At 41.2% G+C, this 24,691-nt stretch overlaps 1 protein-coding gene across 1 annotated transcript in view; it reads right to left on the bottom strand.

The window, feature by feature from the left end:
- The window catches only part of LOC101168748 (growth arrest-specific protein 7), a 62,241-nt gene that overhangs the window by 22,212 nt on the left and 15,338 nt on the right, over positions 1-24,691 (bottom strand). The window contains exons 2-6 of the mRNA XM_023949096.1: positions 16,737-16,854; positions 9,082-9,159; positions 7,512-7,600; positions 4,358-4,411; positions 1,882-1,971 (exon numbers count right to left, since the gene is read on the bottom strand). Coding sequence (XP_023804864.1) covers positions 1,882-1,971; positions 4,358-4,411; positions 7,512-7,600; positions 9,082-9,159; positions 16,737-16,854 — 429 coding nt within the window. The remainder of the gene's footprint in view (positions 1-1,881; positions 1,972-4,357; positions 4,412-7,511; positions 7,601-9,081; positions 9,160-16,736; positions 16,855-24,691) is intronic.

The raw sequence follows: 24,691 nt of genomic DNA, 5'->3' as shown, positions 1-24,691 counted from the left end.
TCATTGTGTGGCTCATCAACTTTATTCCTCTATAGTTGCTGCAGTTCTGCATGTCACCCTTGTTCTTAAAGATCGGAACCAGAACGCTTCTCCTCCATTCCTTTAATAACTTTAAATACATTAAATAAATAAATAAATAAATATGAATAAACTGTTGGGTTTTTTGGAAACATAAAACATAAAGAGATGATTTTTTCTAAATATAAAGTAGTTTATAACTTTTAACAGAAGTTCACATGATTTCCTTTTTCAAAATAAAAGACTGCTTCTCCCATCTGGGATCATCTCAATGCAGAAAATCTAGTAGTAACGTCAGAAGGGGGAAAGATTTCCAAAATATCTTTTTTACCGTTGTCTGGGCATCTCAGTAAGAAATTCGTAAGTCAGAAAGTGACCCTTACTGTCTTTTTCAAACACCTTTATTCACCTTCTTTACGTTTTTTTCCCTTTTTTGGGTGACGGGGCTGCAGGAGCCTATCCCGAACACTTAAAATTCAACATTTTCAACAATAGAAATCTGGCACGCCTTAAGTATGAATTCAAAGTCACCTCCTGTTGTGTTTTGATGGTACACATCAAATGTTAATTTTCCAACCAGTTTGATGGAATGTTGGAGCATCAGGACGACCGTAGTCAGGAGCCTAACCGGTTCGCAGTTTGCTTCAGCCGTTTGTGAAGGGATTGGAGAAGGTTTGACCTATCTGACTGCTTGTTTTGTTTGATGCGCCTTAAGTCCAAAACAACGCGGTACTTTAAGAATCAAAAACATCTTTTTTTCTTTAACCAGAGAGCTTCAATGAAGGGATAGAGGAGACGCTCCGGGGCCTCCACGTACAGACCCCTGACCTAAAGGCCGTTTCCAACAATGAAGGGAGTTTTAAAATCACCACAGGAAAGGATCATTTGATCCAATATGATCCAATATGAGTTGTGTGCACGACTGCAGTTTGTTCCAAAACATCAGCGCAGAGGCCAGCTGGCTCCGTGGCGGCTAACATCATCCTCAGCTGCAACTCACGAGGAGCAGCTCCGACTCGCAGTCTGCAGCGAGGATGGAACATGAAACCAGGAACTGAGCGGAAACAGGACTGTCCCGGGTTTTTCTCATGAACTCACAGGGATAACATTCAGGGATTTCTTGGGAAAAAGCATTCCAGAGTCCCTCGCTCCTTTCTTCCTGCTAGTTTACATTTATAAGACTTTTTTTAAGTACATGGCTGCAGGGGGGTCATGGTCCCCATGAAAACTCCCTTCTCACTCTTCTAACTGAGCATGCTCAGACTGCCTTTAACAGCAGAAAGGACTTCAACCAACAATTTCTTCACTAAAAAAAGAAAACAGCAAACGATCCCACAAAGTTTAACTTTGGAGGACATCTGTGAATTAAACAAGCTAAGTATATTTCAATCTAAATACATGAAAACAAACAAAAAAGATGTTTCTGAGTATGACTTTTACCCCTATATAACTAAAACCAACCTTTTCTCAATGGGTTTCTCTCTTCTGAAGGCCTGAGGTGTCTATAAGTGACTTTTTGTCGTCTAAGAACACCAGTCATTTTTTCGTTAAACAAGGTTGAGTGTTATTATGAATATGTTAACGCAGCTAACCTACAGCAGTGTCAAACTGTGTTTGTCACATGTTACTAACAAGTTTGGGAGTTAGCGTAATCACAGTAACGTTTGTTTTAGCTGTATCAATCTGTTTTTTTTTGTTTTATGTGTTGCAACCTTGTTTGCAAAAATAGACCATTCATTGACAGTATGCATTATAATCCGGTGTGTCCTATAAGGGAGATTGTAATATATTAGTATAATAATAGACTTCCTTTTTCTTTTAATGAGGCTGTTTTGAGATGATGATTTCTGTGCATAACCTCACCCAGAAATAGTCACAGTAGCTCCATTCATTTGGTTTCAGCAGCTGTTGCTCAGTAATGCAGGATGGAGACGGGAACGTCACACAGTTGATCTGGAAAAGGGACAAAAGGACAGACAGGTAGAGTCACCATCCACAGCCTGTACCTCCATCACTCCCAATCAGGCAAGGACAGAGAATCTGGACCTCAATTTGACCTCCCCTCTACCCAGCCTTTGCCCAAACTGTAGCTGGGTTTACCCCAGCAACCCCCCCCCCCCCCCCCCGAGACAAAAGGGGACCAAGCAGGTTTAGGAAATAGACGGAGGAATGGACCCACAATAGCATAAAACACTGGGTTAACTGCGGTCTTCACTTAGCATCTCAAACATCGCTAACCATTGACCCAACTGAAGCGTTTCTCCAATCGGACCTCTTAGTCTCAGGTGGGATGATGACGAGATGATGAGTCTGACTTCCTGAGAAGAAAATGGTAACTTTGAGAAGACTTTATCTCATTCTTTAAATTCTTTCCAGTCGGGCTCAGGAGGTATTTAGCCTGCAGAGAAGAAGCACGGTTCTGCTGAAGAGCTTCATTGGAGCCTTTGTTCAGCATGGCTCTCTCCAGATTTCTCCTGCAGGGTCAACATTTCAAACTAGAGAAAAAAACTACAAACTTCTGTCTCAATCCCTGTGGGATTTGTAGATGCTTCCATTTTAATCCTTGTAAGGTCCAAAGATTGGCAGGAAGCAAAACTTCAAATATTCTTTCAGAAATATTCTTTCTATGTCTCCTGCAGAAGTTCCAATATTTGACTTTGCATGTGTTGGTAGATCTGCTTTCATTCTTCTGTTCAGTTCATTCCAGACCAGTTTACTCGCCTGGGTGTGAACACAAAAGACGTGTTGAAAAACGCTGGTGAATATTCGTCCCGGTGTGTACGGGCCTTTACTATGTTAACCCTGCAGCTCCACGTCTTTTCTCAACAGTTCTAGCTGCGACTGGCTTACAGAACCACAATAAGCTGCTTTTAAGGCTGTCGTCCTGGGAGCCGTCTATACAGGAGATCGTTCCCAGAAACCTGTGCTCTGATTCAGCTGTTACATTAGGACTGCCAAACCTCTTCCTGTCAGCCTCCAACAAATTCCGAGGACATTTTTGATAGCTAAAGAAACTGTTCTCACTGACAAAAATAATATATTCTCAGTGTTTTGATAGAGTGCCTCTCTTTCATTGCTGACATTTTTGAAGCAACAAACCATTCTTACAGGTACAATAACGTTAAAGTCATCTTTCAATCTACACTGACAAAAAATATAAACGCAACACTTTTGTTATTGCTCCCATTTTTTATGGTATGAACTCAAAGATGTGAAACATTTTCCACATACACAAAATAACCAGTTCTCTGAAATATTGTTCACAAATCTGTCTAAATCTGTGATAGTGAGCACTTCTCCTTTGCCAAGACAATCCATCCCACCTCCCAGGTGTGCCATATCAAGATGCTGATTAGACAGCATGATTATTGCACAGGTGTGCCTTAGACTGGCCACAAGAAACAACCCCCACCCCCCACCCCCCCATTCCTGGCATCTATCTGCTTTTCTCCCACCCGCTTACAGCTCCTCACACCCACCATCTAACATTAGCGGTGGAACAGAAAATGATGAGAAATGTTGGATCCAGCCGAACAGTTTGGATCAGATTCCAGCTCAGACAAGGAAAACGAAGACATCCATGACAAATACAAATGATAGCTCCTGATTCACAACACAAGAAATCCTGAAAAATGCCATTTTAAGCTTAAATTTCCTAATATAGGTCCTCCATCATCAGAAAAATGCCAAAACATGTGAAAAACACCAAAAACACCATATTCATCGGGCCAAACCTCATGAGGATTTGGTACCACATGTTCCTCAGTAAAAGGTCATCAGTCCTCAGGAAAAGCTGGAGCACCAAATGACGCTGGAGGCTTGATTAACCTCTCTGCACATGGACTACATCGTTGATCAACATCCTGTTCCATACAAATGGCCTGTGTGTGTAAGTCTAAAATACTGTAGGCCTTTGGACAATGTTTCTGTTTTAGGTCACCTCACATTTTTTAAACTCTTAGCGGTCCTCCACTTGCTTTTGTACCATGTTAAGCCCAATCACTGAACTTGAATTGGACAAAAATAACTTTGTTCTAAGATTTCAGTGTCACGTTCTTTGTTATCCTCTTTGAAGGTAGGTCTCTGCTGGAGTGAAATTAGTCACAGCTCCCCTTCGTCCTCTAGTAGTAAAGCTTGTGACATAAAACTTCAACAACCAAGAACCCTGATGATCAAGGGTTTGGTTTTGTCAGGAGATCGTCCAAAACTGAGCAAAAAAGTACCTGGGAGGAGTTAAAACAGCAGCAACACCTGCTCCTCTGCAGACTTTTTTTCCCTAAAGCTTTGCTAACCAAACTGGTGAAAGACCTGGAGTTCTTCCTGGGGATGCCGCACTCACCGTGACCTTGGACTCCTTACTCTGCCTCCTTGTTGGCGACGTGGATCCCGGGCTCTGAAGGAAGAGGGGAGACGCTTCATCAAAACCTGTGTCTTCTATGCCAGACACGGCCGCTCGCCGCAAACACAGCATCGGCGAGCAGCGCCAGGGTCTGAGCTCGGTCTGTGCTGCTGCGAGAGCCGGACTGTGCACAGCAGAGCTGGATCAGCTTTTTCCGCTTTTCGCTCAGGCTGAATGTTACTGCATGTTTGTGCACACAAGCGTTGTTACAACCCGAGAATTTGGGGAAGAGGACGTACACAGACGGATTCAAGGCTTCAATAACTCCAATGCAGGAAGCATTGATTGGCTTGACCTGCTACCGCCTCTTTATTGAAGAGAAACAGATAAGACAGAAAAAAGATCATCTTTAACCTTACAAATGCAGGCTGCATGATGGTGTAGTGGATAACGTTCTAGCCTCACAGCTCTGGTTTGAATCCAAACTAGGTTGCTTCTGTGTGGAGTTTGCGTGTTCTCCTCGTGTATGCGTGGGTTTTCTCCGCTTTCCTCACACAGTCAAAAAACCTGCTTCATAGGATAATCTATGTTTCTAAATTGTGAACATGTGTCAGAGTGAGTCTGTGCGTGATTGTGTGGCCCTGCGACAGCCTGGCGTCCTGTTTAGGATGACCCCTGCCTTTACCCAGCTATCGTTGGGATAGGCTCCAGCAACCCCGTTCAGTGGGTTTTGAAGATGAATGGATGGAACCGTCAATGGAATTCTACACCAGAATGCAACAATGCCTTGTTTTTTCAATAACAAAACGGAACTTCAATGGCTGAGAGTGAATTAATGCAGTGGTCCCCAACCCCCGGGCCGGTACCGGTCCGTGGGTCATTTGGTACCGGGCCGCACAGAAAGAATAAATAACTTGCATTACTTCCGTTTTATTTATTTCGGAATCTGAAATATGTTTTATTTAGAAAAATTGGCCGATTCTCTGGTACATCAGTCTATTCAGGGCTGCTCATTACGTCGATTGCGATCGAGCGGTCGACCTTCAAAGACAAGAGGGTAGATCGCAGGCCAGCAAAGATAAATAACAAACAAAAAAGTACTTCTAAACAATCCACCAGCCAATCAAAATCCTCACTGAGAAGTACGGGACTTGATTGACATACAGAGCGGCCAATCAGACATCCTCTGATACATACGTCACTGCACCTGAGTGTTTAAATTCACTAAGCGCAAATTCTGTCTGTCATCAGAAAGTCGCTTTCTGACCGCAGCACGTCAAGTCCCCGGCAGAAAACCACTCCGGACAACCAGAGTGTTTGTTGAAGCCGCCCCGCATGTGTCCTCCTGCTATGCGGTTCTCCCCCGATAAATACGAGCTCATTAAGGAAGCTGTTTTTTTTACGTGGCACGCGCTTCATACAGAGCCAGCATGCCATGCTCCCCGCATTGCACCGTTTACAACAGAGCCTGGCAAATGATAGTCGCTGCTTTCTGTCCTTGTAATAAAACGCCATATCTGTTAATACAAAAGTATTTTGGTGTAATCTTACTGTGTAGTTTTGAATCATCAGTATATAAAAAAAGGCCCAGCAGGAGACAGAAGAGGAGCCTTCAACTGTTAAGCGTGTCAAAATAAAAGCACAGGGTTCGTCTTGTCTAATCATCCGCCCATATTTGAAAGACCGGTCCGTGAAAGTTTGTGTGACGTCATACCGGCATGTCCATGGCATGAAAAGGGTTGGGGACCACTGAATTAGTGGAGTTGATAAACCCGTTTACAGCGGAGCTTTAGCTACCGTAACTCCTCAAACATTTACACAATCAATGTAATTCCAGTGGAGAAAAGCAGCTTTGCCTTGATATGCAACACTTTCCACGAGGGAAGTGTTTAAGGAATTGATGTAAATCAGCCGACTCTGTTTCAGAGCAGATTAGCACCGATATGCAACACTGTGCTACATATCCGGGTAAACCGTCAAGGTGTTTCAGTGTGTCAAAGAGCGTGTGTTACTTACGCCGGCGACATCTCCAGGGTTAAAGGGCGGAAGAACATAAAGACCCACTCAATACAGGTGCTATCTCACCTTTGAACAAATAGCTGGAGTGATTAACTTAAATATTTCACATGGGAATGCACAAGTGTGCGTGTGTGAACATCAGTTGTATTGTGTACATGTTGACATGTTGTGTGTGTGGGCATTTTTGGAGCCCACAGGTGTGTCTGTGGCATTTGGGTGTGTGTGTGGAGAGGCCCCGCCCTCTCTTGGATTTATATTACTTTTAGACCTGACTGTAATGACCCTAAACATCCAGCAACTTGTTGCTGTATGCTGCTTCACGGTTCTACCCCCCTCCTCTTTAATCCCCCCAATATCCCTCTCTCTTCTTCGTTCTTTTCTTTTTGTCCGGTCCACAAAAAGACTTGCAGATATATGTAATACAAATAAAGTTTAGCCTAAATTACAAAAGGGGTTTATTCAAATATACATCCTAGTGTGTCAGAAGATTCATAATCCCAGTTGTAACAGTAAAATATGCGTAAATAACACAAAAATAACAAAATAACAAAAACACAAGAGGCCCTCAGTTCTCATCTGCCTGCTCAGCTGTTGGACAGGACAGGTTAAAAAAAAAAAAAAAGATGTCAAGTTTTCTGCTGGAGATCAGGACCGGAGTCATTTGTCAAAGGTTGACAGGTGACTCCGCCTCAGTCACAATCATCAGTTTTTAAATACACATCACCACCACCTGACGACGACTCTGATGAAGGCGGAAGTGCTTCCGCCAAAACATGTCTGTATGTGAAACACAACCGTGTCTGAAACAAGGTCACCTAAGAAATCATATCATACATACAGACACTATGAGCTTTTTTGAATAAATAAATTTTAGTTAGTGGGCTCAGTATTTGACTCAATTTACACATTAATTGAATCATTTTTCTCACCTATTCCAAAACACAGGAATGAAAACGTTTCATTTAAACTGAACAGAGTGAAACTTTTTAGTCTTAAAAGTATAAATTCCTACATTAAAAACAAACAAATAGCAGTTTTTCTGCCTGTAAAAAAAACAAGAAATTACTTTTTCCTTTGGATTTTATAAAAAAATGTCACGTACAAAACGGAGGGAAGAAATGTCAGGCAGGTTTACCTGAGGCTCTGTGCTGCACTTCCTCACCAGGTTGTTGTGGGAATTTTCTCCATGATGGAAGGAGCTTCCACTCGAGTGAAATCCATTCACTGAAGACACAAAATGGGAGACGTGTGAGGATGAAGATGGAGAGAAGTTCAGCAGCTTTAATGAAGAAGAAAGCTCATCTTCACTCCAGAGTCAGACGGCATCTGCAGAGGTTATCTATGAAGATGCTGCCGATGAAAGAGTCGGATTATTATTCTGGTTTAAGTAAACTACGCTAAAGAAAACAACTACCTGATGTCAGACAAAATTGGAATGAGCAGGTGCAGTTCATAAAGTCACCACAGAGGGAGTCTTGCAAACATTTTTATATTTCCGTTCATTTCAGTCGTCAACTATCCTACTTTAAAACCAAAAAGTTGTAATGATTAGCTACAGATTACAACCAGACTTTCATATTATACACATAACACTCACTACCTTATATATGACTCTAGTGGACTGTCACCTACCAAAAAGATATGTATATTATAAAAGAAGTTTAAAGGTATTGGTTTATGTGGAACAATCTAGGATAAATGAGTCTCCAAAGATATATTTTTGATCAAAATATAAACCTTGGGTGGAGGAAGTATCATGATCTGGGTCTGCTGTAAACATAGGATAAGAAAAGGTCAAATGACAACTTGAATATGGTTTTGATTCAATGTTTTGGCAGGACAAGACAGGATTTTAAAACATAAAGCATAATGAGCCCAGATCCATAAAGACGGAGCACTTTTACACCATTTTTTGGTAAAACGTGATTGTTTATGGCGATGAATGGGATCTGCCTCCACCGAGTGCAAACATTAAAAAAATAAAAACAACAACAACAAAAGGAGCCAAACCCAACACAGTTGAGCCGTTAGAGCAGCCTTTAACCTCTGAAGCAACATGCAGCTCTTTCATCAAGAAAAATGAAAATATTTTGAATAAAGATTGTACTTTTGGTTAATTTGATGTGATATTTAATTTTAGAATAAAATTAAAGAACATATTTTAATCTTCTGCTGCACAACAATGTCTAGTTGTTGTTCAGAGGCAAAGTTGCACCTCCATCTATGTTTTTTTTTTATCCATTATTTTAATTTATGTTATTTATGTTTGATAGTGTCGAACAAAAGGAGCCATGATGATAGAAAATGCCATGTTTTTATCAGAGTAAACGTCTTGCAGCAGAAGGATGTTATTTGAGACAGGGTGTATTTTATTTTGAAAGGAACTCGTATAGAAACTTAGAACACTGTTATGATTCAGTTATTGTAAGCATTGATGTTACATTTGATGACTTTATAGTTTAATAGGCAGAAAAACCTTAATAAGGTGTATTTTTCCAAACAGTGCGTTGTGATTTTGCACCTCTTGTTGGGTTTTAGCCGCTAAGAAACTGGACCAAACGGCTCTTTTAGTGTTTAAGTTTGCAGACCTCTGCCTTAGAGCTTCAGTGAAGATAACTCTGGTCACAGAAAGGGTGGGCGTGGTAGGAATGATGCTGCTTTTAGTCTTCATAGGAAAGTTTCAGGAGATCTGGGAGAAGCAGTACCTGCTGGAAGGGAGTTCTTGTGTCGGAGGAAATTCTTGGGGGTCCCCGGGGTGCTGGACGGCCGCTCCCATGTGGTCTCTGGTGGACAGACGTTAGGAAATATTGACATAATTGTGGGATTTAAGAAGAAGAAGTGAATCTTTCTAGAGATGCAAACACTGCATTTTTAGTTAGGAACTAAAAAAGGAATCAGATTAGACTCACAATTTACGACTTCTTTGATTTATTTAGGAAATCTTTCATGCTGACAGCACTTCCTGTAGTGTGTAACGGCAGAAAAGTCCTGATTTTTGTAAATGAGGGTGAGTTGGACTTCAGCTTTTCAGCTTTTCACCTGGTGATCTCATGGTTTGAGGAGGAATAAAGAACTGTTGAAACATTTCAGAGCTTTAACCTTTTCTGTTGGCTTTCTTGTCATGTAGAGTCTCTGAAAAAAAAGACTGAAAGCTTAAAAAATAGTTTTCAGTGTATAAAAAGGAAAAAAAGAGGATTTTTTCTAATAATTTGTGTTTTTGGTTCAGAAACAAAGAAACTGAGCTAAAATTTTCAGAATAAATAACGCAGATGGACGGGAAAAGCAGCACTGAGCCTTTACTTTGAAAAACAGCCCTGAGGACGCCTTCCTGTTTCTTACATAGCAATGAGTATCAATTTGTTTGCCATAAACAAGTGGATTCTGGAAGAAATAGAGGAAATGATGTTTGTCTGCAGAACTCAGCTATAACTTAGGTTTAATTATGTTTTCATTTACATGGCGGTGATATCTGGCATCATATAGAAATGATGAAATATTTACTGTGGCCCCGAGGGGAGGGCACGGAGTTTCTAAGCAACAGGAACAGAAATGCAAATGTCTGATGGCGTTCTTCGGTTTTATCAGACGAACGAAGCATTGGACTGAATCCTGGGAGATGAAGCTTATGAGAACACTGATGGAGCAGCAGAAGGAGGAAGAGGAGGAGGAAGACTGCTCGTCTGTGGCAGATGAGAGCTGAACTGAACAAGTTGTTTTCACTAAATGACAAAAGTGTTTGAGGTCTGCTCCATATTTGTGGAATTGTCGAGGTTTACACAGGTCCAAACGATTGTAAAGGATGTACAAAAGGAAATCAATCTTTCATCAGGCGGAAATTAGATTCTTAACGTTTCTTTGGTGTCAGAACACATGAAGATTTTTACACGGACAAACAAACGCTGGACAGAAATTGGCGATGGATTCTGAACAATGAAAGTAAAGCCGTAGTTCTGAAAAACTGCCCTTAGGCCAAAAGCCTGACCGTTTTGTTTTAGGCTCACATACCTGCTGTAAAAAACACATCCATCACAAACAGAAATGACAGCAGAAATAAAAAAAAACAGCTAATTTAAAAAAAAAATCACTCCTTCCTGACAACTGAATTCAAAGTGTTCATTTTTGCACAATATTCTATGTTCATAAAAGATTCTTTTAGCAGAGATGTGAATCAGAGCGCTCAGTTATCGGTCTTTTGGTATGGATTCAAATTTCTGGGATTTTGTGTGGATGAGGAACTGTGCAGCAGTTAAGCAGAGACCCTGCAGCCAATTCCCACAATCACAGTTTGTTAGAGAAAGTTAACTCAAGAAAAACCAAGCGAGGACGACTGAAGTTTGGAAAACTGCATCAAAAACCCAACAAGACTCCTGGATTATTGACCCTAATGTAATCTTTTTGATAGAAACTGTTCTCACATCCTGATTTTAACAACAATACGAGACCGTTCAGAGTTTTTAAGAAAAAATCAAGTCAAAGGCACGGCGGTGGAGGGATCAGTATTTGGGCTCAGAACTCTCTGGTGTTATCGAGTTGGCTATAACTCCATGTGTGGGCCTAAAAATTCCCAAATGAATAACAAGGAAGTCTTGATGAAGTGGAACATGCAGCAGCACATCAGGAAAAATCGTTGATGGACTAAAGACAAAGGAAATTTGAAATCCTCCGGTCAAAGTTCAGAGCTGACAGATGCAGATGTGAGGTGTTTGTGTCAACGACACATGTTGAGGTCCCACTCCCATCATCATGTGATCTGTTGTAAAAGTGGTCTTTTAAACATGATTTATTATGATTACACATCATAAATGCAGCTCCTGTGTCAGCTAATTATGCATAACGAGCATCAATTACTAATTAATAAGACATGCATTCATGCAGAGTTCCTGAACTTTCAAGAACCTAAATATACTTTCTAAAAATCATCACGAAGCCGATCAATGCGGTCAAAGTTTCAAAGGGAAACGGGACAAACCAAAAGGTCTGTGCAGCTCATGAAGCGAACGCTACAAAGAGAAACCCACAAACCGAGTACACACAGCCCTCACCCACGCACCCACTGTCACCATGGCAACACCAAACCCCATGAAAGTAAAACACAGGATGCTAATCTGTCTGAACTTCGGCATGAACTAAGAAAAAGTCCGGTGGCGAAAGGCAGGGAGGTGATGAGCATCGGCGGAGATGTTATCAGATGGGTTTTATTTTGGAGGAGTGTGGGTTATGACTCATCTTGTCATTCTGCAGAAAAGACACAAAAAATGTGCCCTGCTGGTTTTTCCATGCCCTTAGAGGCACATTTCACAACTCCATGGCAACGGTGTCTTTCTTCACCAGGCTGCTGATGTCGGCTCATAGGAAACCGTAATCACGTTCCCTTGGAAATAACGGGGCGCTCTTTCATGGCAGCTCCGAACCAAAGACACATGAAAACAGGACCACTGAGCTTCCGCTGTAAAACCCTACGCTCTTCACACCTACTGTGTCCGATTATACAATACATGATTTCGGCCATTTTCTCTCTCATCTTTAATCATTTTTAAGTTTTGTTTTTCTAGTTTTTATGGTGTAAAGTAAGGGTCTGACGAGTTCTGCTGAGCAGCTCACATCCAGACAAAACATCTCAACATTTCTGGGCTTTGGGTGAACACAGAGGTCGAACCCTACCCCTACGGCTTCTCCCTACCCCTACTTTTAACCGTCCAAACGGAGAGTTATGGAAAAATAGTGTCTCCTAATTCTGACGTTACTCCCACTGGATGACGTCATCAATAGTCGTCAGTCAGCTACGCGCTGGGAAATGCAAAAAAAAACATCGGTTTTATAACTTCATGGTAAAACCAAAAGTCATTCCTTGAAGCTAAATGTAAACTTCTGTGCTTCAGTGCACACCCACATTTAAAAAAGTGTTCCTTCTGCGCGGAGGGCTCTGCATCCCTCCACCATGAGGGTTAGTCCTTATAAAAAACCATTTCGGACAACCCTACCCATCACAATCGCCCTTCAATTGGAGGGGGAAGGGAGAAGCTGTCTGGGTAGGGGCAGAATTCAGATTCGGCTAGAATTTCAGGTATAGCCGTTCTGTCGGGAACCATTGGTGTAGGACCCAAAATGCAGGGGGGCCAGGCTTGTTAGCAGAAACTTAAAAACATTTTAAAAATAAACTGAATTATGACAAAACCCTAGGAGAAACAAATGTGTGACAAAGCAGAGAAGAGCAGATGAGGTGACAAGGAAGCACTGAAAACCTGACACTTAACAGCTGGGAATCATGACAAACCTGAAACCGGTGGGACTGAGGGACAAAACACAAAAAACATGACCAAAACCACAACACAACTGACAAAAATTCAACCAAAGCTCCCAATCCTCACATGTTAAAAACCTTTGGAATGAGGTTCCTGGAGAGTCGTCTTTGAAAAGATTCAACAACATGTTGGTAAAGATACAGTGGGAGCAACAGAAAGTACCGGTAGATGCGGAGGATTCTAAGGAGTTGGGGTGTAGCGATTTGTTTTAACAACAGTGTGAGTCATAATAAAAATTTGTGGTCGCTGATCCGATTAATGGTCAATATTGGTTCATTTCAAACGATCCGATTCAGTGACCAAAAATCGATGCGGAACATCTTTAGCCAGAAATTCAACCAGTGTGAATCAGTGATGTGATCCACTTGGTCGTTTTTACCATATAGTAAAATAAACCTACCGTACCCTGCTTCAATCCAAATGGTATTTTCCAGTATCGATACAATCAATTTATTTCATTTTTAAATGATTATTAAACGGTTTAGGTTGATTTGAGTAAAAACGTACATCGGACAGATTCATCTGGTTGGATCATCTGAATATCAATTGTTTACCCCGATTCATTGTTACACCCCTACTAAGGAGCCTGAAAAGGAATTCATTGGTTTGAGGTCCAGACAAAACTGAAGAACTGGAGATATCTCCTTATAAGGGAAGTGGTTTTTATACCAATGGTCTTCCATTGTTCCAAGTCTTAATGCTGACTTTAATAACCAAAGTGATGTGCAGGGAAGATGTTGAGTTATCGATCAAAGAGCTTCAGAACAAAGAACCACTGAAGCAATGTTGGCTCAGAGGAAGCAGCGGGGCATAAACAGGATGACACACGTGACCACATGCCAAGAGAGGAAGTCAGCTGTTTGAGGAAGTCATATGTGGCAGAGAAGTACTGTGTGTGAAGCAACTACTAGAAGAAGAGAGGCAGCGCAGAAGTGCCACATCATCTAAAGGTGGGGGTGGGACACATCAGGGACCGACTTTAAGCAACCAACTGTTTGGGAGGTTGATGGACAGCTTGACACGAATTGTGATGGCTTCTGAAGACAACCCTAGAGAATGGGAGCATGGGGGGGGGGGGGGGGGCGCTCAGATCAGAGAACGAACGATATAAAAACAAGAAATGATTTCAGTTTTGATTGGGAATGGGTAAATAGTGATGTAAAGTCATGTAAAGTCTTGGAGTGTCTTCCACCCACCCCACCCCCCAGTCTCTGCGTACCCCCCCATCTACTTCACATTGAGGGACATAACTGGTTGTCCCTAAAACGGGTGAGTGGTATGGGGATTTTTCCTGCTCCGCATTGTCGTTCACATTGGAAATAGCCCAATTTGGACAGGAGAACCAACTAGAAAGTCCTTCTTAACCCCATGACACCTGAATTTATCTCCCAAACATTTCACTTATGCTTTTGCCTTCAAGTACATACTAAGGTACCGTATGTTCTGCATTATAAGACGCTCGTCATTGAATGCTTTTAAACTTATGTCGTATATGAGGGGCACGGAACTGTAAGGGGCATTCAGTAAGACAAAAGTCAGTGAGTCTTTATTAACCTGTTCACAGTAACTCTAGAACTTTTTTGTGACACGTTACACGTTAGCCATGTAAACCAGTAACTCCTAACCTTGTAACACATAAAAAAGAACACTTTTTGACAGTGCTACACATTAGCCGCATTACGTCCTCAATATTACCCAACCAAACATTCTGACAGAGCACCATGTACTTCTCAAAATCGCTTTGAATTAAAACAAAATTGGCCCCAAAGATCCAGTTTTGAACCCAATCATGAGGAAAGTAAATTGACGCGTCCCTAGACGTCACCCAAAGTAAACGGGTTACGTCCGGTTCCAACAAAATGAGATAAATACAGTCGCCATTTTTGTGATATGGACGGAGCCATGTTGGAAGCAGACCATGTCAGTCAGCAGTAATTACCCCCACCAATTGAAATCTGTCAAAACGTTTTGAACGTTGGACGAGGGAGCCAGGAGGCCCCTGATTGGGTAAAAATGAATAAGATTTAGGATTAACAAGGACATGTTGAGAAAAGGTAGCAAACCAAGAATGGTTCTTCTGAATAATAGAATGAAAGAGCTGTTTATTGTTCTATAGAAGTTTATGGGATTTTGGGCTCTTGGAGGTGGTAGGTACTTCCTGTTTGGAACACCAGGGGGGAGGGGCTCACTCAGTCCAGTTCTCATATACCGTCAATAGTCTGACCAGACTATAAAAAAAGGATGAAAAAGTCATGTAAACTCTCAACATGTTTTGTTGATAATGAGATTGGTAAAATAGATTAATACTGACAGATATTGATAGATTTGATATTAATAAATTGATAGTTGATAAATTGTTTTATCCTCCAAAAGGACAGCCCCTATTTCACCTATGCCCTCTTTAGAGTTCTAGTCTTTTGAAAAGTCCGTGTGCCTCTACCCTGAAGTGAAGTGCATGCAGGGAAAACAGAAACCCGCTATTTTTAATTCTCATGTTGGGCTCTGACACCACCCAAACAAAATAGATTTTCTGATGGAAACAAACTCGGATGAATCCTGTAGGACGGAAGATGACCTAATACTGGAGCAACGTTTCAGACACTGGAGAACAAAAACACACTCTTGGCTTAGCAGCTTTGCTTCACAATGAAGTCACTCATGAGCCTTCAACATCATGTGTGTGCGCTTCAGAAAGACACTGAGGGCTGATTGTCCAAAGAAACCTGGCACCAGCAGCGGCACCAGCAGCGGCAGCAGCAGCAGCAGCAGCGGCAGCAGCAGCAGCAGCGGCAGCAGCAGCAGCAGCGGCAGCAGCAGCAGCAGCAGCAGCAGCAGCAGGCCCTCCAGGCCCTGATGTCAGCCGTCTCGGGTCTTATCTCTGACTGGATTACACAACATGAACCCAAGATCCTTTCTGCTAAAAATACGGCTCCATTGGCGATTTTAGTTAACCTGGTGAACGGGTAGGAGGAGCTCTGAAAGCATTCTTTTCAGAGAAGTGCAGTGGGCTGTCAGAAGGTTGAGGGTTTCAAACCGGATAATGTCCAGGTTTGTAATGCCTTAAGTCAGAAGGAATATGGGAAGCAGCTGACAGATAATCGAATCAAACTAACTTTTCAAAAACTGGACTGATTTATTTTTATTTTTGGAAACCTAAAGACGAAATGTATAATTCAAAATTATTATTATTTTTTTGTAAAACAGCTGAAAAGAAATCAACCTTCTTGCTAAATTTAAACTAACTGCATTTCCAGGTGAGCTCAAAGTTCAACAGACCAACACAGAGTTTACAAAATGGATCCATCTGGACAAAGATTCTGTGACGTTTGGCTGAACACTTCATTGCATTTGCTAAATTATCTCAATAGGATTAAACAAGATTCTCCAGCTGCAAAGACTTCAAGCATGTTCTGGTCACATGATGCAAACACAAGAGAGTGGTTGGTAACTTTGACCTGCAACGTCTCCACTGGACCAACAGAACCACCAGCAGAACACAATGAGAATTTTGGATCCTTATGAGGTTCCAGGACGTTTTTAGAGCACATTACTGTTCTCCAAAAATGGTAACAGATTTTTTTTCCTTTAAAAGCTGTTTAAAAAAACAACAACTTTATAGTCAAAAGTATGGAAATGTATGGCTTACAAATAAATAATGAAAAAAATGCATTTTTGAGGTAAAGATTTTTAAGTATTTTCAAAATTATTTTTGTTTTTCAAGAGAAAAAAATGTTCATCCTTGACACGGACACAGCGTGGCTTACAGTTAAAATGACGATAAAAATAAAACTTTGAAAAACACTAAAAACTTTGTAAAAAGAGCAAAAAAACAAATATTTCAAAGAAAAAACTTTGTTAAACAAAAACTCCTAAAATTATTTTATAGGTTTCAATTGAATGCAATCTGCTTCCATAAAAAAGGTGTAAATGCAGCAATAAAAATCTTAAATGGTTTTGTGAGTAAAAACATGAACGTTTGAAACTAAAGAAAAAGACAAAAACTGATGCTTTTATTTATACTGAGACCCTAAAGTGGACCACATTTGTGTTTTCCTTACCGTTGTTGATGGTGTTGACGTAGTATCTCCGCCCCTGTGGGGACATGTAGCATCTCCAGTGAGGAGGCAGAGGCTCTCTGAGGTCCTCAGATGGAAGCTGACCCAGAGACGCCGTCCTCTGTTTTACAGAGGAAACGTCATGTTAGTCATCATAGAGTTTTTACAAAAGTGAGCCAGAATAATGAAATGACTGCAGCTGTTTAGCATCACATGAATTCCAGCTCTAATCCAACGCACTTCTTCAGAAAATTATTATTATTCAATACCATCGATCCTGGTAAGTCGACAAAGAAACTGTTCTCAGTCAAAGGATGTCCTTGTCCAGAGGAAGAACAAAAAAGCAACAAAAACTTTAAATCCTCAACACACAGAAGAACAAAATCCTGAATTTCAAATAGAAAAAAAAAGGCATGGAAAACTAAATGTTAAAATAAAACTAAAAATTAGTTAAACTACTATTGGGAATCCTGAGACAGGCATTTTCAGGCATTTAAAAGATAAAAAAATGATCAATTAAAATGTAAAAACATCTCAAAGTTACAGTTAAAATTAAATAAAGTTAAAGTTAAAGTTAGAATTAAAACAAAAACTAAATCATGGTAAACATTGCCAAAAATTGCTTTAAAAACAATAAAGAATGATCTTTTTATCTAAAAATTTGCTGAAGGTCTTGACCATAAAGTTTATACCACATTAAAAAACAGCCTTTTTTAAATAAAAATTAAAAAAACACACAAAAAAGCAAAACCAAAGATGTAACCAAGAATCTCCTGAAGGAAATGCATGTCCTAGAAGCTGAATGACTGAAATGCATCAGAAAGAACCAGATTAGGATCTGAAAAGGAGTATTTGTGACGAAGAAAAAAAGCCTTCAGCCCAAAGCGGCTCTTCTCAATGTGGAGGAAATCTTCTTGAACGGGTGAAGCATCCCACCTCTAAAGAAGACCGCAACTTTTCAGTTCCTGTCCCCACCACAATCTAGTAAGTACAGCATCATACAATAAAAAAAATTAAAAAAACATTTTGTCAAGCTGCTAAAAAGTTAAAAATGTTGAGAAAATCCTGCATGTAAAAAAAAAATACTGTTTAATTCTGCTTTCTGTGTCAGTGAGTTTCAAAATAAAAGACAAATTCATACTTTGCTCTGATCAAAAGACGAGTGATTATCTTTTTAAATGATGACTATCTTCATTGCATAACCCTATGATTATTTTAATAATATTTTACTTTTTTTAACTTAACTTACAGTTTATATGCTGGATTTGTCAAGTGATATTTCACATGTTTACCTTCATGCTCATCAAAAAGTTTTTAAGTATTTATTTACTAATTACTTTCTACTTAAAAGTACCTGATGGCTCCCCAAAAACATTTTCTAAGCCCTTATGGGTTTTTGACCCCCTAGGCAGCGATGACAGACACATTCCAAATGTTAAAGGGTGGTTTTTTGTCGCTTTTATGCCCACTTCCTAACCACTGATGAGCCCTAAAGTTGTTGGGATGAAACGTCACCAACTGAAGCCCTAAGGCTTGAAAAGCTGCACTGTGGAGTCTGAGCATGCTCTGAGGCGTTTGGAGACAATCATGTCAGGACAGTGGGAGCGAGTGTTTCAGTGTCTGAACCCTATAAAAAATTCAAAACCTTGGCATGATGCGAGGAGAGGAAAGCCTCCAAAAACGTGTATTTCATCAACACACTGATCGTCTCGTTTGAGCGGCAATCAATGGTGGATTTAAACCCACACTGTTGTTGGTCTGTCCTATAAAAGCAGAAGTTAAACTTCCGCCTTCACCACAGTGAAGCTGTGGCACCAAAAAGGCACCAAAAGCTAAATCGTGAAAGGTATTCCAATCATTTCACTCTGAATTTCCATTCAGAAGAGTTTGAATCTCTTTTTCCGGCTCTAATTGCATTTCTTTTGATTGGATTGTGGCCAATAAACCCTCAAAGAGAGAAAGTAAAAACTAATCAATATCACAGGACCCAACAGTTTGCATCGGTACGCTTTTTGACAATTTTGTTCCAGTGAAAAAATACACAATAATCTGAGAACGTATCTGTGAAACGCCTTTTTCCAAACCCGGAGAGACCTGGCACAGAAAAAAAAATATGGATGTAAAGCAGGTTCATTTTGCCCAATTAAGCTAATATTTCCAGAAAAGTTTGGAGTGTGATCCAACATCTGATATTTAAACCTTTTTGTTGACAAGACTGATTTTAGCTTTTAAAACTGCTCACAGCAGTTGTATCACTGGGTTTGTGAGGAGACCTAAAAGCAGCTTTGTACTGAAGATGGATGTTTCCTTAAAGTCCCTCATGCAGGTGAGCTATTTTAGTTTGCAAAAACACGATCAGGCAGACAGTAAGTCTTCCTGGGAAAGTGCAGACATTGTACTTTGATGAATATTTTGTACTACAAGGTGTACTCAAAGTGACAACCCAAAACTGCTCTGTTTGCTCCGCGCTGCAACTTTCCAAAGTTTGCCTGAATGTTTTTTCCTGTTTTGCAGAACAGCAAAGAAATCCCTTCAAAATATCTCTATGTGCTACTGTATTTCACCTAAATGTACCCCAATCAGAACACTTACCCCTAGTCACAACTGCCCTTACGGCTAGATAAAAGCTGTCTGCAGGCGAAATATCAAGGTCATAGAGGACTCGGCAAGCCCATAGTGTAAAAATGTTCATGCACATTTTACCAGCAGCCATGCTGCGAGCGACCCCCAAATCCTGCGTACTGTTAGCGAGTTTGTTAGTGTTGTTGACGTGATAAATGATATTGAGATATACGAGATATTAGAACATGAGCCAATCAGAGGGTAGGTTGTGTGAGAACTTACGCATCACGTGCACACACCCCATGCCTGTACCATACGCGTCGGGGTTTGAAAGGGGCCAGTACACGCACTTTACTACTATCTTTCAGTTCCCTTACTTTGGCGTAAGGGAACCCTGTGCATGTAACTTATATTAAATGCACAAAAACTTCTCGATACATTTACCACACGCACAACAATTGCGCTTCCCCCCCCCATGATATCCCTTGAGATTACCATTCAAAATTCAAGGGAACTGGAAGACACACCTGTGCTTCCCTTAAGATGTGGCGTCTCCTCTCTACGGCCCTCCATGGGCCTGGACAACCCACAAAACCCGTATGGGTCAACCCTCATATGGATGAATGTGACAAAGGTCAAAGGTACTCAGCTGTATATCCTGACAATTCAGATTCAAATGCCTTAACAGTGGAGCTGAAATCCACACAGACTACAACTCTACTGCTAAGAATCTGTTTTCTTTTACAGACAGGAATTGTTTGTGTGGGTGTGTACTCAAAAGACCAACACAATCCTATGTTTGATGTTTATTGTCTGACCCAAAAGTGTCTTTTAGTCCAATTAAGAATGACTTGTAATGAAATTCAGACACTTTTCTACCTTTAGCTTTATAAAAATGTAATACAGATTTGTGAATCCCTGCATCCATTTGGTGAGAACAGGTCAACCATTGATCCAGAGCAGGGACGAGGTTTCGGCTTTCGTTGTCTCCCTGCTGGCCTTATCTGTCGTTTGCTCGTGTTTGTTATCGGAACAGAGATAGCTCTGTCTTGTTCTTGTCTGGATTTACAGATATGGCTTCCAGAAAAAGGCAAAAACAAAGGCGCGTGGGCTGTCTGAGCATGGAAAAACACGGATGACACGCCAAATTGGACAGAAAAAAACATTCCAATTTGCGGGAGGAAAGAAAAAACTTTCATCCTTGGGTCAAAAGAGGGACGAGCTTGTAGTGGAAACGAGGGCAGATCGGGGATCCGGATTGTTGCAACATATGAAACAATAAATAATGCACGGTTCCACATGGTTCACTGAAACCGGCCTTCTGCGTGCGCGCTCAGAGAGCAGCTTGTTCCAGCCTGCAATGTCTGAGGACTGACTGCAACAGCAAGTGCCGTCTCAGAGCGCCACCCTCGCCAGTATCCTCCCCGCTCCTCTGAAGCTGAACCTGGATATTTGGTGAAATGTCAACGATCATTAAAGCAACAGACGACACTAAGGTTTAACTACAAAAACTATCAGATTACGTCTGTATGTTCAGTTCTGGGTCATTTCAGTGATCATCCGGAAAATGTCCAAGTTTTTCTGTGGCTGATCTTCCACTCACATGCAGCAGAAATACACTCCTTCAGTTTAGATGTTTAATACAATCAGTAACTATCACATACATGAGGTCTCTGATAATCAGTTACAACATTTCTTGACCATAAAGAAAAAGGAAATCAAAGGTGTGAGCATCGTTAAACGCCCCTCGCAACGCGCTGGCCCCGCCCTCCAGAGGCCCTTCCACTCTCTCATCAGTCACTGCTGACATGGTTCTCTGGATTTTACATCCGCTTGTCAAATTTAGCCCAAAGGTTGTAAAAGATGATGGTAATAATAAAAACCCTTTCAAATATGGTCCTTTGTCCTCTGTGGACTCGGGTAATAATACATGAGACAAAACATAAATGTAACTTTTGGTTTGTCCAACCTTTAGAAGCATTCAAACTGCCTGAAGCGTTGGCTGAGCACACTGACAGTTGGGGCCTTGTGCTTGATGTGTTTGTGGATCTTGGATGTTTCATCCTGGATAGTGGCTTCCACGCTCACTAGCCCTCGACCTCCTTTCTTACAGCTCGTATACAGTCTCAGGATGCTGGAATCCTCCATGTATGGTATGGAGCATACATGCCTTAACATATTTGGTCTGTTTCTTCCTTTGACCGTCTTATTATTCCTGCACAGACTCCGATCACTGCCGTGCAGAACAGTTTATTATCCAGGTTTTGTTCTTGCCAATGAGTTGGCTTCTTAATACCTGCAAAGCAATGTTCTGTTGACCAGGCGTTAGGATTTGCCTCCTCTACCAATGCCCTTCTCTACATTGCTCATGATCCATTCTATGCTTCTTTCAGTTTTCTCTTAGCTATTGTGATTGACATTGGGGTTGGCTGGAGTTCAATTTAGTCGTGATAGTCATCTTTTGGGTGAGTTCATAATCACAATGATGGCACTTAATGGGGTTTGCACCCAAATTCTGGTTGGAAGGTCAGTATAACCGCCCCGTCACTTTCAGTGAACATAATTGATTTTTTCCACCTTGAGGGTCCAGGAGCTCTAAACTCTAAACAAAGTGATGTTTAATATATATATATAATCTTTTTTTAGTTATTGGTCCAGGTCCTAGAAAGTCAATCCGTCAATCCATCCATCTTCATCTGTTCAATCCATTTCGGGGTCAAAGGGTTGCTAGGGCCAACCAAGTTACTGCTGGGTGAAGGTGGGGTTCACCCTGAAGGTGGCCAATTTGCTGCAAGGCCACACACTCACATGCACACCCAGGGGCAATTTAGAGACACCAATTAACCCATGAAGCCTGTTTATGGACTGCAGGAGGAATCCAGAGTGCCCACACATGCAAAAAAGAAGACAACATGCAAACACGGGACGGAACCAGCTGGGATTTGAACCAGAGCCTTCTCGCTGTGAGGCAAGAGTGAAGCACCATGCAGCCCCTGGTTTTAAAAATCAGAATGTCTATGCAGGTTTTACTTTATTCCTTTAATGCATATTTTAAATGTCTTTAAAAAATGCATTAAAGGAATAAAATAATACCTAAAATGTTATTAAAAATTCCAGAGAAATGTCACAAAGATGTAGAGTTAATTTTAAAAGTTCGTTCTTCACTAACTGCCCAAGTTTGGAACACAAAAAATGAAAGGACATCGAAAACAAAACAAATTAGAAAAACTTCTGTTAAGTAAAATCCTTTCATAGAGATGCACAAAACTGCCTTCAAACTTTTTTATGACGTTAAATAGTTTATGATCTCTGAAGAATAACAAACAGATCCCAGCATTTCTTCCTCAAACGGGAGACATTTCCCACACATCCCGGGACACAAACCGCTTCTTCTTATGGAAAACAAAATACTTCATGGTCTCTGTGTTACAGTGGCTCTGGCTTCCTGCCTGGAAAACCAAGCATTTGTTAAATTCTCTCAATAAAGCTTTCATGTAAACAACAGGCCTGAGTCTGGGGTCAGCGGGGGAACGGTTCACCTGCACAGGAACAGCACCGAATCCCAATGAAAAGATTTTATCCCAAAGGGACTTTCCCACTCATTTGATTTCGGTGTTTAACAGATTTATGGAAGCAAGGAAAACTCACAATAGAACTCCAAACATTTCACAGTTCAAAGCCCGCAGAGGCCGTCGAATAAGGTGAGATGCTTTAAGAGATGAGCTGTGATGAGCATCCCTTAGTGAGAATGTGTGACACATGGCCCGTCAGCTGAACTCTGACCACACAGGTTGTCCTGGAAGGGTGAGTCACCACATGTCACAGGATTTTTTTGAAAAATCTAGCCACCCACTCATTTTCATCAGCAGCTCAGAGCTCCAGAGTTTCAACAGACTGGGCCTCTGGGTGACTCAGAATCCCCTGACTGCTGAAAAGACCTAGAGGATCCACGATAAGAACCGCGAGTCAGTTTTGCAAAAACGTCTCATTTGTTGGTTTAAAGTCTGAAAACTTCTATGATTCAGCCTCTAAAACCTCTTGAGTTCAAACAAACTGACATTCTTCTTTTTCTTTTAACCTCTGCCTTCAGGGGGCACCACAAAACGCCGACTTCCATATGACCTTAGGTCTCACATCAGCTGACAGTTCCTCTAAGCCTGCAGGCCGGCAGCTCTAACCTCAGCCTCCTTTCAGTGGTTTATTACTCCTTTAATCAAGAATATTCTGTCCACTTTCAATCAATCAAACTTCATTTCTTGAACAACTTATAACTTGAATCAAGCCACGATGTTTCCTACCCGGATCTGACCAAAACCTGGAGGTACTAAATATTCTAGTTCCTTCAATAAATATTGAAAGCCTGGTGTCAGAAGGTGTCTTTTATCACAGCGAGTGAGTATATGTGTGTGTGTGTGTGTGTGTGTGGGGGGGGGGGGGGGGGGGTTGGGGGCATTGTGCCGGTTTTTAATTACATATTTGTTTGTCTTGTTCTTTTGTTTTTAAATTTCATCATGTAAAGCACTTTGAGTACCTTGTGTTGTAAAAGTGCTTTACAAATAAACTGATTTGATTTGATCCATTCATTCATGATTTAAACCTGCTTACTCCTGCTCAGTATGACAGGGATGCTTAAGCCTACCCAGCTACTGTCAGGTGAAGGAGGGGTACAACCCGGACAGCTCACTAGTCCGTTGCAGGACTACTCAGAGACAGACAACCAACCACGCCCAATTTTACACCAAGATTAAGCATAAATATAGTCTGGTGGCAAAAATCAGCTTGACATTTTTTGCTTTACCTTGGCTTGTGTAAAGAAAATCCAAGTTGTAATGGCTCCTTTCTGTCCGTCACATGAACAGCACTAACAGGCACCTTGCACAGTTTGGGGACACGCCTGCGTCTCATCTACTTTACCCTGACTTTACCCATACATATTGTGTAGAGCTGCAGTCACATCGAGTGGGATTCACGCGGCAGGGGCGTCCAGTCCTAATGTTAATTCAATGTACAGGTATGATCAGAGGTCCTGGAGCGTGTTTTGAGCTTTGAGTGCACTGCAGCAGTTGGACTGCATGGTATGAGGAAAACTCGCAAGTTGCGATATTGGTGATCAACATTGCGATGACGATATAACTTGCGATGCATACGATTGTTTTAACACATTTAAGGTTATCATTTATCGCAATTTTCACCGACTTTTGCGATATGCAGCTTGATATCGCGATAATAAATGTGTTATTTATTGTGTAGGCCTATGAAGCGCGTTTTGATAAGCAGAGAATATTTGGCCGGGCCATGCAAGCTCAAATATCGGAACTTTGGCGAAGAATTTGAAGGAAACTCCGCTTTGGTCTGTGTTGGTGATGCGATCAGTGGGTGGAGTCCAAAGCCAACAT

This window comes from Oryzias latipes, chromosome 19 (assembly GCF_002234675.1).
Source record: "Oryzias latipes chromosome 19, ASM223467v1".
Classification (NCBI taxonomy): Eukaryota; Metazoa; Chordata; class Actinopteri; order Beloniformes; family Adrianichthyidae; genus Oryzias; species Oryzias latipes.
The sequence above is the reverse complement of the archived record's forward strand: the minus strand, read 5'-3'. Positions and strand labels throughout refer to the sequence as shown.